The following is an 18,316-nucleotide window of genomic DNA, read 5'->3' as shown; positions in this document are numbered from 1 at the left end:
TTGCTTATTACTTTATATACTTTACCAAAGAGAAATTTAGTAACTAAGAAAAACTAAGGTAAAACTTTAGTGTTACTTTTGGTTATTAGCTTATAAAGAGTACAAGATTATCTTTAAGTCATTTATATGAAAGACTAGCCAAGACAAAACAAACTCAGTAAAATATATTCAGCTTGATTTGCACATTACTTTTAACCAATCCAAGATAACTACAATGATAATCTTTGATAAAATACTAAGTTAGTGTCCAAAACAATATATGTACATTTTATTTTGTAAAATGAAAGTTACTTTTTATAAGATACTCTTTTTTTTAAACTTTTTATTTTGTTAGAGTATAGCCAATTAATGTTGTGATAGTTTCAGGCAGACAGCAAAGCAACTCAGCCATACATATACATGTATCCATTCTCCCCCAAACTCTCTTCCTATCCAGTCTGCTACATAGCATTGAGTAGGACACTCTATTTCTTATCATTAAAACTGTCATCAGAATCATTATTGTAACTGATACAGAAAAGCACCACAGAGTCTAGATGTGCTAGCCCTTTCAGTTCAGTTCAATTCAGTCGCTCAGTCACGTCCGACTCTTTGCAACCCCATGGACCGCAGCATGCCAGGCCTCCCTGTCCATCACCAACTCCTGGAGTTTACCCAAACTCATGTCGGTGATGCCATCCAATCATCTCATCTTCTGTCGTCCCCTTCTCCTCCTGCCCTCAATCTCTCCCAGCATCAGGGTCTTTTCAAATGAATCAGGTCTTCGCGTGAGGTGGCCAAAGTATTGGAGTTTCAGCTTCAACATCAGTCCTTCCAATGAACACTCAGGACTGATCTCCTTTAGAATGGACTGGTTGGATCTCCTTGCAGTCCAAGGAACTCTCAAGAGTTTTCTCCAACACCACAGTTCAAAAGCATCAATTCTTCAGTGCTCAGCTTTCTTTATAGTCCAACTCTCACATTCATACATGACTACTGGAAAAACCGCAACCTTGACTAGACAGACCTTTGTTGGCAAATTAATGTCACTGCTAGCCATTTTAGTTTCCTACATATAGTGTTTCAGGGAACAGCCCTAAAGTAGTGCCTTTACCTATAGCTTTATTAAGGTTAACTTATAGGTCACATATTTATCACCATCTAATTGCAGCTCTTTGTTTCTTTACTCTAATATGATATAAAGATTATATCAAAGGTAAACCCTAGAAAGGATTATTTCTAATAATTTCCATTACATATACAAGTATAGCATCTGTGCAATATTATAATTCATACCACCATTTTGAAATTTTATAGTAAACTTTCTTATCATTAACCTTATTTACAAATTGTAGTCACTTTATCTAAATTCAGATTATTTTAGTCAAAACAACACTATATATACACACGCACAACCCAAATTTACACTAAACATATAATGTTCTATTAAAAAATTTCTGTGTCTTTACTTTTGACCTGTTTCCATTTGTTTCTCTAAGAATTCTACTGATCAGATTACAAGAAAATATATCTGCACAGACAAAAATATATTCTCAAACTGTAATTATGATATTTTTGTAAGAGTGGTAGTGTGATTTTGAATTAAGGATAATTCTTCAATATATGTTTACTTCAATAAAAGTAATAACATAACATGATAGAAATATTGACTTCTACCACTCTGAAAATACATACCCCATATCCTGTAATTTAACAAAATTAGTAAGCGCCCAGATTCATCATTTATGATTTGGTGTTTCAAATTAAGATTAATATTATAAACATGTTTTGAACTTCTACTTTAAAATTTTTATTTTATTTTGTACTATGAATATAATTCTTTTTTCCAAAGGAAATAAAAGCAATTTATTTGGATAGATGTCAAAAAGACTTCTGATAAAATTTCACCCTCAATCTAGATAAAACCATTAATAGGCTTGGTCTAGGAAAACACTCCTTTAACATGATAAAAACTATTGAAACCTCAAGATGGAGATGTCTAGTAACCTTGATGTTTTTCAGTAGTGTTCTTATAACACTGATTGATGTAGGCATAAAGGATAAAGAAATATGGTAATTGATGTAACATTGTAATATAAAAACAAACAAATATTGGAAAGGAAGAGGTCTTTTTCATTTTTTGCAAATAATGTCTATATTGGCAATGGCACTCTGAATATCACTCTTATTCTGAAACATCTCATTCCTTTGTTATCAGTAAGACTCCCAATAACAATGCAAAGCCTTTTTGTTTGTTTGGTTTTTTTGAGCTATGAGGTTATGTTTTTCCCACCTGTGACTTTAGCTGCTTAGTTAACTTTTCTATCAATATTTTAAAAATCTTCTACTTAGTCAAGTTTAGGATTTATCTTAATTTCTAGAGAGTTACAAGCCTCTTCTCCCATGTACAAGTTGAAATTATACACATCTTTTTCAGAGATCTAATTTGATTCTCTTTAAAAGAATACAGTGACCATGTGTGAATTATAATCAAAAGCAACCTGTTCTAGGGAAAATTTCAGTTATGCTCAATAATACCTAAAGGAACCCAAGAGGAAAAACAAAACAGTATAAGTGAAAATTAACCCTCAAAATCTCCTCATAAAGTTTTCATCTTTGAAAAGACTCTGAAAAGTGTTTCTGTAAAGCCAATGGATTTTGTCTTTTCAAGGAGTTTTTAAGATGCTTCAGTACCTTCAAGGCTTTCTGTCTTAACTGGCTGTTTCCCAGAATCAACATGAACGAGTGGCCTGAAGGAAAGACATATAGTGCTAACAAGATGAACTTTGTGAACTTATTGTCCAAAAACCTGTGAAACATCCAATTTGCCAATTGTATAAAAAGAAAATTAACCATGATAAGGAGGAGGAATGATGTCACCATTTTCATGGCTCTTTTATGGACCTTTGTGCTGAAGTCCCTGGAACCCACAAAATTGAGCTGCAAATTCCTGGTGTGTTTCACCAAGGACCGAAATAAAAAAAGCAATGAGAGCAGGGACAGAAAAATAGGAATGAAATAGGAGAAACTAAGAAGACTCTCACTTTTAATATAATGAGTTTTACTTTCAACTAAAGTCCAATTGCCTTCATTTATTAAATTCCAGAAGAGATCATTAAATGTTTCTAGCAAAAGAATGTCCAAAATCAGAAAGACCAAAGAAAACGCAAGTATTACAAGAATGACTCTGTTCATTCTACACTTCAGCCAGAAAAAAAGAGAGTGGGAGAAATGAGCTATCTTAAGGAGATAGAAAATACTTAGGCAGGTGACAAGCCAAGTAGTCAAATGATTAGATATTCTCCAAAGTAAAGTAATGGGTTTTGCTAGTTTTAAAATGGCAAATACCTGTGGATCTAGTCCCATTATAAGTGATTCCACAAAAAACACCAACAGTTGACTGATTCTGGAGATAGCCAAGCCAGTGAGGATGAAGTCAAATAAAGATGTCTTTTGGTTCTTAACGCATTCAGAGCAGAGTACCAGTCCAATGAACACATTGCCTAGAATTCCAATTAAGAATTCCACTCCTGACAGTATCAGAAAGACTATACTCAACCCAGGAAACATTTCCACTGGACGAAATCCAGATTTCTAATACTACGTCTCAATGAAAAAATTAGAATGAAGCTATAGCAGAATAGGATCCATTTCTGATCCTTATCTTCAGTGCTTTTATTGCAGTTCCAGTCTGAAGAAGAATTCTTGCTGTTGGATACAGTCTCATACCTAGAAAACCTTTCTGTTTTGATTATAATGCCAATATCAATCCAGAAAGATCTGCTAAGTTTTACAGTCTTAAGTACTTTCACGGAAATGGTTTTATTTCTTTGAGAGAGCTACTAATTTTCAAGCCAAATAGTTTGTGTGTCCACTTATCATGGGCAGAGACTGAAATTTTCCACTTGTGGTAATGAAAATGTTAAAGGCAAATATGCATGCAAATATGGAGAGGTTCTTTTTCACTGATTATACTTTCCTCCTCACCAGAAGTCCTATACCACTTGGATCAAAATATCTTAGCTTGCTTTAGAAATAAGCTAAGTAATTTAGGTAGTATTCAATGATTATATTTTATGAGTGCCTACTTTGTGTCAGAGTTTTTTCCAAATGCAGAATAGGTTAATACAAAAAAGAATAAAGAAAGCATTAGGAAATCTATAAAATAGTCAATACACAGAAAGAAATAACAATATAGAAGTAAAAATAAAATATAATGTGAACATGGAAAAGGTAACTACAAATATTGTCAGGAGAGAAAAGAAGGTGATATTTGCCTTGGATTTTTAAGATATTTAGAATTTCATGAGGAAGCTGGTAAATAATTTGGACTGGTTGAACAATTACAAAAAGACACCAAAACCCACACTTTTCTGAAATAAAAGTTTAACTGAAAGTTTACTTTTAGTAACGTGCACAATTGAATAGTAGGCAGAGAATAGGTAAAAAACCATTTTAGTTTAAATAAGAAAATAGTGAACAAATGTATCTGTTCTATCTTCTAGGAACAGTAATTTTGACCAAAGCCATTAATGCATCAGAATTGAGCTTTACAGACTTTGTATCTTGGTGTGTTTGCAGGTATTCTATTGTTAGTGTTAATTATTCAAGCATTTAAGTGTTACCTGATAACATCCTCCCAGAATGAATAAAATCATTAAAAATTCAACCTTTTCAATGCTGCTGTCACACTCCTCAGTTAAATTCTACTAATTTTTAAAGTGTATTTTTCAAGGACAATGATGTGTAATGAACTGTTGGTAGGTTATTTTGTATAAAAATATTTTTATTTAGGACAAATATTTAAAATTATAAGAAGAAAGAATGGAAGAAAAGGGGAAGGAAAGAACAGGAAGGAAGAAGGGAAGGATAAAAGAGAGGAAGGAATTTATTGGCTAGAGCAAGAAATTTGGTTCTGTTTTCAAGAGGAGAATGGTACATATAACTATTAATAAATTAATGTCTAGAGATAGAAATTCACAACAATGAGAAGCATCCAGGAAGTAGAATCAGTAAGGCTTGGTGATGGATTTGGGGGTTATAAAAAGGAAGAAAAGCCAACAATGACAGCATGTTTGTTTTGCACCTGGATACATGGAGTACAGTGACCTGAGGGAATCATTGGAGAAATAACAGGTTTAAAAGCCATTAGGGTAGGAAAAAGAAGAAAAGGTGGGAGATGACAAGTTCTGTTTTGAACATTTTGGACTATCTGTAAGTCATCCAAGAGGAAACATGGGTAGGCACTTGGGTATTTATTACTGCAGCTCAGAAAAGGAATTTGGGCTCCAAGCAGACTGCAAAGTGTCATCAGTGTATACTTCATTCATAAGAGGTGATGAGCTCCCAGGTCCATGAGGAACACTAGAGTATGAAAACACCAAAGAAAGATGAAAATATAGGCAAATGGAAGATGGAAACCAAGAGACTACAGTTTCAAAACAATCAAGAGCAAGGAGTATCACAAGGAAAAGTGTGTGGTGTGTGCTTAGTTATGTTTGACTCTTTGCAACCACATGGACTATAGCCCTCCAGGCTCCTCTGTCCATGGGATTTATCCAGGTAAGAATACTGGAGTAGGTTTCCATTTCCCACTCCAGGGGATATTCCTGACTAATGGACGTTTCTCACATCTCCTATATTGGTAGATGTATTCTTTATTACTGCACCAACAGGGAAGTCATTACAAGGAAAGCGTAACCAATATTTCCTGATATTAATAAAAAGCCACTTACAAGGAAGCACCAAGAGGATCCTTAGTTAACATAGTAAGAACAGATTAACTAAATAGAAACCAAACTGCCATCAATTACATAGTCAATGAGATCTGAATAATGAAGCATTAGGAAACCAATTAATATTATCAATAAATTAACATATTAAAAGAGAAACACCAAGAGGGAAAAATGTTTGGTAGAGTTCTACGTCTATTGACAATAAACATTCTCAGAAAGCTGGAAACAATATGAAATATTCCTTTTTCTGATAAAATGTTGTCTATAAAACCTAGAGTAAATACTATACCTATTAATGGTACATAGAAATCATTCCTTTTGAGTTTGAGACCAAATCAGCAATAAACATCTAAGCTTATTTTTTGGAAGTTTTCACCAATATCAGTGAGATCAGAAAATTATATAAAAGATAAAAATTATAAAGCTTGAAATAAAACTATCTTTATTCATACATTATGACTGATAGTACATGAAAATCCAAACATATTCTTTATTTTTTTAATTAATTATTTATTTTTTAATTTATTTTATTGGAGGCAAATTACCTTACATTAATATATTGGTTGGTTTTCCATGCATTGACACGAATCTGTCCTGGGTGTACATGTGTTCCCTTTCTTGAACCCCCCTCCCACCTCCCTCTTCCCCATAACCTCCCTCCAGGTCATCCTCGTGCACCAGCCCCAAGCATCCTGTATCATGCGTCGAACCTGGACTGGTGATTCATTTCACATATGATAATATACATGCTACAATGCCATTCTCCCCAATCATCCCACCTTCACAATCTCCCACAGAGTCCCAAAGACTGTTCTATATACCTATGTCTCTTTTGCAGTCTCGTATACAGGGTTAAGGTTACCATCTTTATAAATTCCGTATATATGCGTTAGTATACTGTATTGATGTTTTTCTTTCTGGCTCACTTCACTCTGCACAATAGGCTCCAATTTCATCCACCTCATTAGAACTGATTCAAATGCATTCTTTTTAATGGCTGAAAAATACTCCATTGTGTATATGTATCAAAGCTTTCTTATCCATTCATCTGCAGATGGACATCTAGGTTGCTTCCATGTCCTGGCTATTACAAACAGTGCTGCAATGAACATTGGAGTACATGTGTCTCTTGCAATTCTGGTTTCCTCGGTGTGTATGCCCAGGAGTGCGATTGCTGGACCATATGGTAGTTCTATTTCCAGTTTTTTGAGGAATCTCTACACTGTTCTCCATAGTGGCTGTACTAGTTTGCATTCCCACCAACAGTGCAAGAAGGTTCCCTTCTCTCCACACCCTCTCCAGCATTTATTGCATGTAGACTTTTGGATAGCAGCCATTCTGACTGGTGTGAAATGGTATCTCATTGTGGTTTTGATTTGCATTTGTCTGATTCTGAGGGATGTTGAGCATTTTTTCATGTGTTTGTTAGCCATCTTTATGTCTTCTTTGGAGAAATGTCTGTTTAGTTCTTTGGCCCATTTTTTGATTGGGTCACTTATTTTTCTGGAATTGAACTGCAGGAGCTGCTTGTATATTTTGGAGATTAATCCTTTATCAGTTGCTTCATTTGCTATTATTTTCTCCCATTCTGAAGGCTGTCTTTTCACCTTGCTTATAGTTTCCTTTGTTGTGCATAAGCTTTTGATTTTAATTAGGTCCCATTTGTTTATTTTTGCTTTTATTTCCAATATTCTGGGAGGTGGGTCTTGGAGGATCCTGCTGTGATTTATGTCAGAGAGTGTTTTGCCTACGTTCTCCTCTAGGAGTTTTATAGAATCTGGTCTTACATTTAGCTCTCTTATCCATTTTGAGTTTATTTTGGTGTATGGTGTTAGAAAGTGTTCTAGTTTCATTCTTTTACAAGGGGCTGACCAGTTTTCCCAGCACCACTTGTTAAAGAGACTGTCTTTTCTCCATTTTATATTCTTGCCTCCTTTGTCAAAGATAAGGTGTCCACAGGTGAGTGGATTTATCTCTGGGCTTTCTATTTTGTTCCATTGTTCTATATTTCTGTCTTTATGCCAGTACCTTACTGTCTTGATGACTGTGGCTTTGTAGTAGAGCCTGAAGTCCGGCAGGTTAATTCCTCCAGTTCCATTCTTCTTCTTCAAGATTGCTTGGGCTATTCAAGGTTTGTTGTATTTCCATACAAATTGTGAGATTATTTGTTCTAGTTCTGTGAAAAATATCTTTGGTAGCTTGATACGGATTGCATTGAATGTATAAATTACTTTGGGTAGTATATTCATTTTGACAATATTTATTCTTCCAATCCATGAACACGGTATATTTTTCCATCTATTAGTGTCCTCTTTGATTACTTTCACTAGTGTTTTATAGTTTTCTATGTACAATTCTTTTGTTTCCTTAGGTAGATATATTCCTAAGTATTTAATTCTTTTCGTTGCAACAGTGAATGGAATAGTTTCCTTAATTTCTCTTTCTATTTTATCATTATTAGTGTGTAGGAATGCAAGGGATTTCTGTGTCTTGATTTTATATCCTGCAACTTTACTGTATTCATTGATTAGCTCTAGTAGTTTTCTGGTAGAGTCTCTAGGGTTTTCTGTGTAGAGGATCATGTCATCCGCAAATAGTGAAAGGTTTACTTCTTCTTTTCCAATTTGTATTTCTTTTATGTCTTTTTCTGCTCTGATTGCTGTGGCCAAAACTTCCAGAACTATGTTGAATAGTAGTGGTGAGAGTGGGCACCCTTGTCTTGTTCTTGACTTTAGGGGAAATGCTTTCAGTTTTTCACCATTGAGGATAATGTTTGCTGTGGGTTTGTCATATATAGCTTTTATTATGTTGAGATATGTCCCTTCTATTCCCACTTTCTGGAGGGTTTTTATCATAAATGGATATTGTATTTTGTCAAAGGCTTTCTCTGCATCTATTGAGATAATCATATGATTTTTATCTTTCAGTTTGTTAATGTGGTGTATTACGTTGATTGATTTGCGGATATTGAAGAATCCTTGCATTCCTGGGATAAAGCCCACTTGGTCATTATGTATGATCTTCTTAATGTGTTGTTGGATTCTGATTGCTAGAATTTTGTTAAGGATTTTTGCATCTACGTTCATCAGTGATATTGGCCTGTAGTTTTCTTTTTTTGTGGGATTTTTACCAGGTTTGGGGATTAGGGTGATGGTGGCCTCATAGAATGAGTTTGTAAATTTCCCTTCCTCAGCAATTTTCTGGAAGAGTTTGAGTAGAATAGGTGTTAGCTCTTCTCTAAATTTTTGGTAGAATTCAGCTGTGAAGCCGTCTGGACCTGGGCTTTTGTTTGCTGGAAGATTTCTGATTACTTCCTCTAGTTCTGTGCTTGTGATGGGTCTGTTCAGATTTTCTATTTCTTCCTGGTTCAGTTTTGGAAAGGTGTACTTTTCTAGGAATTTGTCCATTTCTTCCAAGTTATTCATTTTATTGCCATATAATTGCTGATAGCATTCTCTAATAATCCTTTGTATTTCTGTGTTGTCAGTTGTGATCTCTCCATTTTCATTTCTAATTTTATTGATTTGGGTCTTCTCCCTTTGTTTCTTGATGAGTTTGGCTAGTGGTTTGTCAATTTTATTTACCTTCTCAAAGAACCAGCTTTTGGCTTTGTTGATTTTTGCTATGGTCTCTTTTGTTTCTTTTGCACTTATCTCTGCCCTAATTTTTATGATTTCTTTCCTTCTACTCACCCTGGGATTCTTCATTTCTTCTTTTTCTAGTTTCTTTAGATGTAGAGTTAGGTTATTTAGTTGACTTTTTTCTTGTTTCTTGAGGTGTGCCTGTATTGCTATGAACTTCCCCCTTAGCACTGCTTTTACAGTGTCCCAGAGGTTTTGGGTTGTTGTGTTTTCATTTTCATTCATTTCTATGCATATTTTGATTTCTCTTTTGATTTCTTCTATGATTTGTTCATTATTCAGCAGCGTGTTGTTCAGCCTCCACATGTTGGCATTTTTAATAGTTTTTCTCCTCTAATTGAGATCTAATCTTACTGCATTGTGGTCAGAAAAGATGCTTGGAATGATTTCAATTTTTTTGAATTTACCAAGGCTAGATTTATGGCCCAGGATGTGATCTATCCTGGAAAAGGTTCCGTGTGTGCTTGAGAAAAAGTTGAAATTCATTGTTTTGGGGTGAAATGTCCTATAGAGATCTATTAGGTCTAACTGGTCTATTGGATCATTTAAAGTTTGTGTTTCCTTGTTAATTTTCTGTTTAGTTGATCTATCCATAGGTGTGAGTGGGGGTATTAAAGTCTCCCACTATTATTGTGTTATTGTTAATTTCCCCTTTCATACTTGTTAGTAATTGTCTTACATATTGCAGTGCTCCTATGTTGGGTGCATAAATATTTATAATTGTTATATCTTCTTGGATTGATCTTTTGATCATTATGTAGTTTCCTTCTTTGTCTCTTTTCACAGCCTTTGTTTTAAAGTCTATTTTATCTGATATGAGTATTGCTACTCCTGCTTTCTTTTGGTCTCTATTTGCATGGAATATCTGTTTCCAGCCCTTCACTTTCAGTCTATATGTGTCCCTCATTTTGAGGTGGGTCTCTTGAAGACAACATATATGGGGGTCTTGTTTTTATATCCATTCAGCCAGCCTTTGTCTTTTGGTTGGGGCATTCAACCCATTTACGTTTAAGGTGATTATTGATAAGTATGATCCCGTTGCCATTTTCTTTATTGTTTTGGGTTCGAGTTTATATACACTTTCTGTGTTTCCTGTCTAGAGAAGATCCTTTAGTACTTGTTGGAGAGCTGGTTTGATGATGCTGAATTCTCTCAGCTTTTGCTTGTCTGTAAAGCTTTTGATTTCTCCTTCATATTTGAATGAGATCCTTGATGGGTATAGTAATCTGGGCTGTAGGTTATTTTCTTTCATCACTTTAAGTATGTCTTGCCATTCCCTCCTGGCCTGAAGAGTTTCTGCTGAAAGATTAGCTGTTATCCTTATGGGGATCCCCTTGTGTGTTATTTGTTGTTTTTCCCTTGCTGCTTTTAATATTTGTTCTTTGTGTTTGATCTTTGTTAATTTGATTAATATGTGCTTTGGAGTATTTCGCCTTGGGTTTATTCTGTTAGGAACTCTGTGTTTCTTCGACTTGGGTGATTATTTCCTTCCCCATTTTAGGGAAATTTTCAACTATTACCTCCTCAAGTATTCTCTCATGGTCTTTCTTTTTGTCTTCTTCTTCTGGGACTCCTAGGATTCGAATGTTGGGGCATTTAATATTGTCCCAGAGGTCTCTAATATTGTCCTCATTTCTTTTAATTGGCTTTTCTTTTTTCCTGTTTCATTTATTTCTACAATTCTATCTTCTAGCTCGCTTATCCTGTCTTCTGCCTCCGTTATTCTACTGTTTGTTCCCTCGAGAGTGTTTCTGATCTCACCTATTGCATTATTCATTGTATATTGACTCTTTTTTATTTCCTCTAATTCCTTATTAAACATTTCTTGCATCTTCTCGATCCTTTTCTCCAGTTTATTTATCTGTAACTCCATATTGCTTTCCAGATTTTGAATCATTTTCACAGTTAAAATTCGAAATTCTTTATCGGATAGGTTCCCAATATCTGCCTCTTTTGTTTGTGTTGGTGGGCATTTATCCTGTTCCTTTACTTGTTGGGTATTTCTCTGCCTCTTCATCTTGCTTATATTGCTGTGTTCGGGGTGGCCTTTCCATCTTCTGGCAGTTTGTGGAGTTCTCTTTATTATGTAGTTACCTTGTTGTGTGTGGGGTTGGATGGGTGACTTGTCAAGATTCCCTGGTTAGGGAAGCTTGTGTCGGTGTTCTGGTGGGTGGAGCTGGATATCTTCTCTCTGGAGTGCAATGAAGTGTCCAGTAATGAGTTTGAGATGTCAGTGGGTTTGGAGTGGCTTTGGGCAGCCTGTATATTGAAGCTCAGTGCTATTCTCCTGTGTTGCTGTATAGTTTGCGTAGTATGTCGTCACTGAAACTTGTTGACCCTTGGGCGGTGCCTGGTTTCAGTGTATGTATGGAGGCATTTGATGAGTACCTATCAATTAATGTTCTCTGGAACAGGAGATCTCTGGTGTTTTCAGGATTTGGCCTTAAGCCTCTGCCTCTGGTTTTCAGTCTTATTCTTGCAGTAGGCTCAAGGCTTCTCCCTCTGTTACTTCCAAAGCAGTTCCTTCTGTTGAAAAAGCTCTTCTGTTTTCTGGTCTCCTCAGTGTCTAATTCCCGTCCTGACACCAGGATGTGGTGGTGGACACTTTTTTTTTTTTCCCGGCTCACCTGTTCAGTCCTGCTATGGGGAGGGAAGAACAGCTAACAAATATCCCTGGCGTCTGTGGGGAGTGCTCGCATTGTCTCAGCTACACTGGGAATGCTCCCGCTCGAGGCGTGTATGCTTTCCCTGTTTATGCTGCTTAGGCACTAGGTTGCTCTGCTGGGAGCTGTCCGCGGCTGGCGCTGGGTTGCATGCACTTCCCAGGTCTGAGCGGCTCAGGTTCAGGTCCTCGGGTACTCCACAAAGGCGCAGACTTGGCTGGGCCTGCGTTTTGTGTCTTCCCTGGTCCAAGCAGCTCAGGTGACCAGGCGTTTGGCGAGCGTGGTCGCTGCAACTTATCGCCTTCCCAGTCCCTGCCGCTCGGTTTCCTGGGAGTACAACCGGTGCACTTTCTCAGGCGGATATCAACTGGCCCGAACCCAAGAAGTCCTGGCCAGCAAGGAAGCCTGCCTGCAGCTTGGCACGGGAAGCCTCTCTGGGGCCTCAGCTGCCCCCACCCCGGTGCTGGCTGCCCTCCCCACCCGCGTCTGCGGGGGCTGGGGGATGGACCACCCGCTGCCGGCTTGCTCCGCTCAGCACCCTCTTCTGTGGGTGGGGCTCGCGGAGTACTGGGTTGGCGTTTTTTGCAGGCTTTTCGTAGCCTTTTCGCCTTTTAGCTGCAGCCTCTGCTCGCTGTCTTAAGTTCGAGCCCTCAGTTTGCCCTGGGGCGTTCAAGCCCGGTTCTTCCTCTAAGCACCCCCGCCCAGCCCCACCTGCTAGTGGGGGTCGTGGGCGTCTGCGCCGCTTCTCCACTGAGAGTTTCCTCTGGGCACTTAGTCTGTGAGTTTTAATTATTTATGTCTTTTGTCTCCCAGTTATGCGGCCCTCTGAGGTTCCACTCGCCAGTGTTTCCAGGTGTTTGGAAACTTCTCTCTCTCTCTTTTTTTTTTTTTTTAAGCCTCCCTTCCCGGGACGGAGCTCTATCCTTCCCTCTTTTGTCTCTCTTTTTATCTTTTATACTATTTCCTACCTCCTTTGGACAACTAGGGGCTGCTTTTTGAGTGCCTGATGTCCTCTGCCGGTATTTTAGAAGTTGTTTTGTGGGATTTACTCAGCGTTCAAATGTTCTTTTGCTGATTCTGTTGGGGAGAAAGTGGTCGCCCCATCCTATTCCTCCGCCATCTTCCCGTGCTCCCCAAATATATTCTTTAATATGTTGTTAAAATAAGATCAAGAGACACAAAACAAACATCTAAAAATCCATTCCATTTCTTCGTACCATCAAGAGTTAAAATAAATTATTCTTTTAAAAGAATTATCTGAGGAAAAATCAGGTATCTAAGAAAAATTCATATGCAAAACCTTTATGGGGAATACTAATGGATGTAATCAAACCTAAATTATTTTTGTATAAATCATTATCATACTCATTTTCTTGTTTTCAGTATGTGATCTAAGGACATTAAATTCTCTGTGTTGCTGAATATATTAAATTTTCCTGCTTGATATCTAGATCATGGATCTGGTCCAGGTCTAAAAGTAACCACTGCTAATAATATAGTAATGGCCATTCCTTCTCCATGAATACCAGCCTTATTCCTTTCTTCTAGTCCAGTCACTTGCTATATATATTCAGTTCAGTTCAGTTCAGTTCAGTTCAGTCGCTCAGTCGTGTCCGAGTCTCCGCGACCCCATGAATCACAGCACGCCAGGCCTCCCTGTCCATCACCAACTCCCAGAGTACACTCAAACTCATGTCCACAGAGTCAGTGATGCCATCCAGCCATCTCATTCTCCATCGTCCCCTTCTCCTCCTGCCCCCAACCTTTCCCAACATCAGAGTCTTTTCCAGTGAGTCAACTCGTCGCATGAGGTGGCCAAAGTATTGCAGTTTCAGCTTTAGCATCAGTCCCTCCAATGAACACCCAGGATTGATCTCCTTTAGAATGGACTGGTTGGATCTCCTTGCAGTCCAAGGGACTCTCAATAGTCTTCTCCAGCACCACAGTTCAAAAGCATCGATTCTTCGGCGATCAGCTTTCTTCACAGTCCAACTCTCACATCCATACATGACCACGGGAAAAACCATTGCCTTGACTAGACGGACCTTGGTTGGCAAAGTAATGTCTCTGCTTTTTAATATACTATCAAGGTTGGTCACAACTTTCCTTCCAAGGAGCAAGCGTCTTTTAATTTCATGGCTGCAATCAGCATCTGCAGTGATTTTGGAGCCCAAAAAAAGAAAGTCTGACACTGTTTCCACTGTTTTTTCATCTATTTCCCATGAAGTGAGGGGACCAGATGCCATGATCTTTGTTTTCTGAATGTTGAGCTTCAAGCCAACCTTTTCACTCTCCTCTTTCACTTTCATCAAGAGGCTTTTGAGTTCCTCTTCACTTTCTGCCATAAGGGTAGTGTCATCTGCATATCTGAGGTTATTGATATTTCTCCCAGCAATCTTGATTCCAGCTTGTGCTTCTTCCAGCCCAGCATTCCTCGTGATGTACTCTGCATATAAGTTAAATAAGCAAGGTGACAATATACAACCTTGACGTACACCTTTTCCTATTTGGAGCCAGTCTGTTGTTCCATGTCCAGTTCTAACTGTTGCTTCCTGACCTGCATACAGGTTTCTCAAGAGGAAGGTCAGGTGGTCTGGGATTCCCATCTCTTTCAGAATATTCCACAGTTTATTGTGATCGACACAGTCAAAGTCAAAGATCATGAACTCCTTATTGCGAAATTCAGACTTAAATTGAAGAAAGTAGGGAAAACCACTAGACCATTCAGATATGACCTCAATCAAATCCCTTATGATTATACAGTGGAAGTGAGAAATAGATAAGGGACTAGATCTGATAGATAGAGTGCCTGATGAACTCTGGACGGAGGTTCGTGACATTGTACAGGAGACAGGGACCAAGACCATCCCCATGGAAAAGAAATGCAAAAGAGCGAAATGTCTGTCTGAGGAGGCCTTACAAATAGCTGTGAAAAGAAGAGAGGCGAAAAGCAAAGGAGAAAAGAAAAGATACAAGCATTTGAATGCAGAGTTCCAAAGAATAGCAAGGAGAGATAAGAAAGACTTCCTCAGTGATCAATGCAAAGAAATAGAAGAAAACAACAGAATAGGAAAAATAAGAGACCTCTTCAAGAAAATTAGAGATTCCAAGGGAACATTTCATGCAAAGATGGGCTCGATAAAGGACAGAAATGTTATGGACCTAACAGAAGCAGAAGATTTTAAGAAGAGGTGGCAGGAATACACAGAAGAACTGTACAAAAAAGATCTTCACGACCAAGATAGTCACGATAACGTGATCACTGACCTAGAGCCAGACATCTTGGAATGTGAAGTCAAATGGGCCTTAGAAAGCATCACTACAAACAAAGCTAGTGGAGGTGATGGAATTCCAGTTGAGCTATTTCAAGTCTTGAAAGATGATGCTGTGAAAGTGCTGCACTCAATATGCCAGCAGATTTGGAAAACTCAGCAGTGGCCACAGGACTGGAAAAGTCAGTCTTCATTCCAATCCCAAAGAAAGGCAGTGTCAAAGAATGCTCAAACTACCTCACAATTGTACTCATCTCACACGCTAGTAAAGTCATGCTCAAAATTCTCCAAGCCAGGCTTCAGCAGTATGTAAACCGTGAACTCCCAGATGTTCAAGCAGGTTTTAGAAAAGGCAGAGGCACCAGAGATCAAATTGCCAACATCCACTGGATCATGGAGAAAGCAAGAGAGTTTCAGAAAAACATCTATTTCTGCTATATATATTATTTTATATATATATATATAATACATATATTACCGTAGCTATAGGCTGCAATTTTCCATGTGAGGTGATTTATGGGTGTCAAGATAATCTCTTGTTTGCTAACATGAAAATACGATTACTGATATTCCATCACTCCTTTTGTATTTTCATTGCCTACCAAATTTGTGTCTGTACCTTTAACTGTGGAAGATAATCTAAGGTAAGAATCTATAGACTGTAAGTTTTGGAAATCAACCAAAGTGTATCCTCATCCAAGAATGTGAGAAAAACATCGATCAGAACATTGTCCACCATAGAGAATGGACTTGTGGACACAGAGGGAAGGAAAGGTTGGGATGAATGGAAAGTAGCACTGACATATATACACCACCATGTGTAAAATAGATAGCTAGTGGGAACCTGTTGTACAGCACAGGGAGCGTGGCTCAGTGCTCTGTGATGACCTAAGGTGTAGTGGGAACCTGTTGTACAGCACAGGGAGCGTGGCTCAGTGCTCTGTGATGACCTAAGGTGTGGGATTGGGGGTGGGGGTAGGAGGGAGGCTTACAAGAGAGGGGATATATGTGTCCATATAGCTGATTCACACTGAAATATAGCAGACACTAATAAAACATTGTAAAGTAATTATCCTTCAACTAAAAAAGAAATAAAAATTTTAAAATTACCAATTAACAGTTTCATTAAAAAAAAAAAAAGAACACTGTGCAGAATGGGAAGAACAGAGTTTGTGGCATGCCCTATAGCCTTCAGTTCAGTTCAGTTCAGTCACTCAGTCATGTCCGACTCTTTGTGACCCCATGAATCACAGCACACCAGGCCTCCCTGTCCATCACCAACTCCCAGAGTCCACCCAAACCCATGTTCATCGAGTTGATGATGCCATACAACCATCTCATCCTCTGTCGTCCCCTTCTCCTCCTGTCCTCAATCTTTCCCAGCACCAGGGTCTTTTCCAATGAGTCAGCTCTTCGCATGAGGTGGCCAAAGTATTGGAGTTTCAGCTTCAGCATCAGTTCTTCCAATGAACACTCAGGACTGATCTCCTTTAGGATGGACTGTTTGGAACTCCTTGCAGTCCAAGGAACTCTCAAGAGTCTTCTCCAACACCACAATTCAAAAGCATCAATTCTTCAGCAATTAGCTTTCTTTATAGTCCAACTCTCACATCCATACATGACCACTGGAAAAACCATAGCCTTGACTAGACGGACCTTTGTTGGCAAAGCAATGTGTCTGCTTTTTAATGTGCTGTCTAGGTTGGTCATAACTTTCCTTCTAAAGAATAAGCATCTGTTAATTTCATTGATGCAGTCACCATCTACAGTGATTTTGGAGCACAGAAAAATAAAGTCAGTCACTGTTTCCACTGTTTTCCCATCTATCTGCCATTAAGTGATGGGACCAGATGCCATGATCTTAGTTTTCTGAATGTTGAGCTTTAAGCCAACTTTTCCACTCTCCTTTTTCACTTTCATCAAGAGGCTTTTTAGTTCCTCTTCACTTTCTGCCATAAGGGTGGTGTCAACTGCATATCTGTTCCGTTCCGTTCCGTCGCTCAGTCGTGTCCGACTCTTTGTGACCCCGTGGACTGTAGCCTACCAGGCTTCTCCGTCCATGGGATTATCCAGGCAAGAATACTGGAGTGGGTTACCGTTTCCTTCTCCAGGGGATCTTCCCGACCCAGGGATTGAACCCGGGTCTCCCGCATTGGAGGCAGACGCTTTAACCTCTGAGCCACCATATCTGAGGTTATTGATATTTCTCCCTCAAATCTTGATTCCAGCTTTTCCTTCCTCCAGCCCAGCATTTCTCATGATGTACTCATGGCATCTGGTCCCATCACTTCACGGGAAATAGATGGAAAAACAGTGGAAACAGTGTCAGACTTTATTTTTTTGGGCTCCAAAATCACTGTAGATGCTGATTGCAGCCATGAAATTAAAAGACGCTTGCTCCTTGGAAGGAAAGTTGTGACCAACCTTGATAGTATATTAAAAAGCAGAGACATTACTTTGCCAACCAAGGTCCGTCTAGTCAAGGCAATGGTTTTTCCCGTGGTCATGTATGGATGTGAGAGTTGGACTGTGAAGAAAGCTGATCGCCGAAGAATCGATGCTTTTGAACTGTGGTGTTGGAGAAGACTCTTGAGAGTCCCTTATACTGCAAGGAGATCCTACCAGTCCATTCTAAAGGAGATCAGTCCTCGGTGTTCATTGGAGGGACTGATGCTAAAGCTGAAACTGCAATACTTTGGCCACCTCATGCAACGAGTTGACTCACTGGAAAAGACTCTGATGCTGGGAAAGGTTGGGGGCGGGAGGAGAAGGGGACGACGGAGAATGAGATGGCTGGATGGCATCACCGACTCTGTGGACATGAGTTTGAGTGTACTCCGGGAGTTGGTGATGGACAGGGAGGCCTGGCGTGTTGTGATTCATGGGGTCGCGGCGTGCTGTGATTCATGGGGTCGCGGAGACTAGGACACGACTGAGTGACTGAACTGAACTGAACTGAACTGACTCTGCATATAAGTTGAATAAGCAGGGTGACCATATACAACTTTGACGGACTCCTTTTCCTA

At 38.7% G+C, this 18,316-nt stretch overlaps 1 protein-coding gene across 1 annotated transcript; it reads right to left on the bottom strand.

The window, feature by feature from the left end:
- Positions 1-2,589: 2,589 nt before the first annotated feature.
- On the bottom strand, positions 2,590-3,549 carry LOC129536128 (taste receptor type 2 member 42-like). Its single transcript, XM_055394858.2, has one exon. It carries the CDS (start codon positions 3,547-3,549, stop codon positions 2,590-2,592), a length of 960 nt encoding a protein of 319 aa, XP_055250833.2.
- Positions 3,550-18,316: the final 14,767 nt, after the last annotated feature.

The sequence above is a fragment of the Moschus berezovskii genome, chromosome 6 (genome assembly GCF_049115385.1).
Source record: "Moschus berezovskii isolate FMDL1 chromosome 6, NW_MosBer_1.0, whole genome shotgun sequence".
In the NCBI taxonomy this organism is placed as follows: domain Eukaryota; kingdom Metazoa; phylum Chordata; class Mammalia; order Artiodactyla; family Moschidae; genus Moschus; species Moschus berezovskii.
This window is presented reverse-complemented; position numbering and strand designations above follow the sequence as displayed.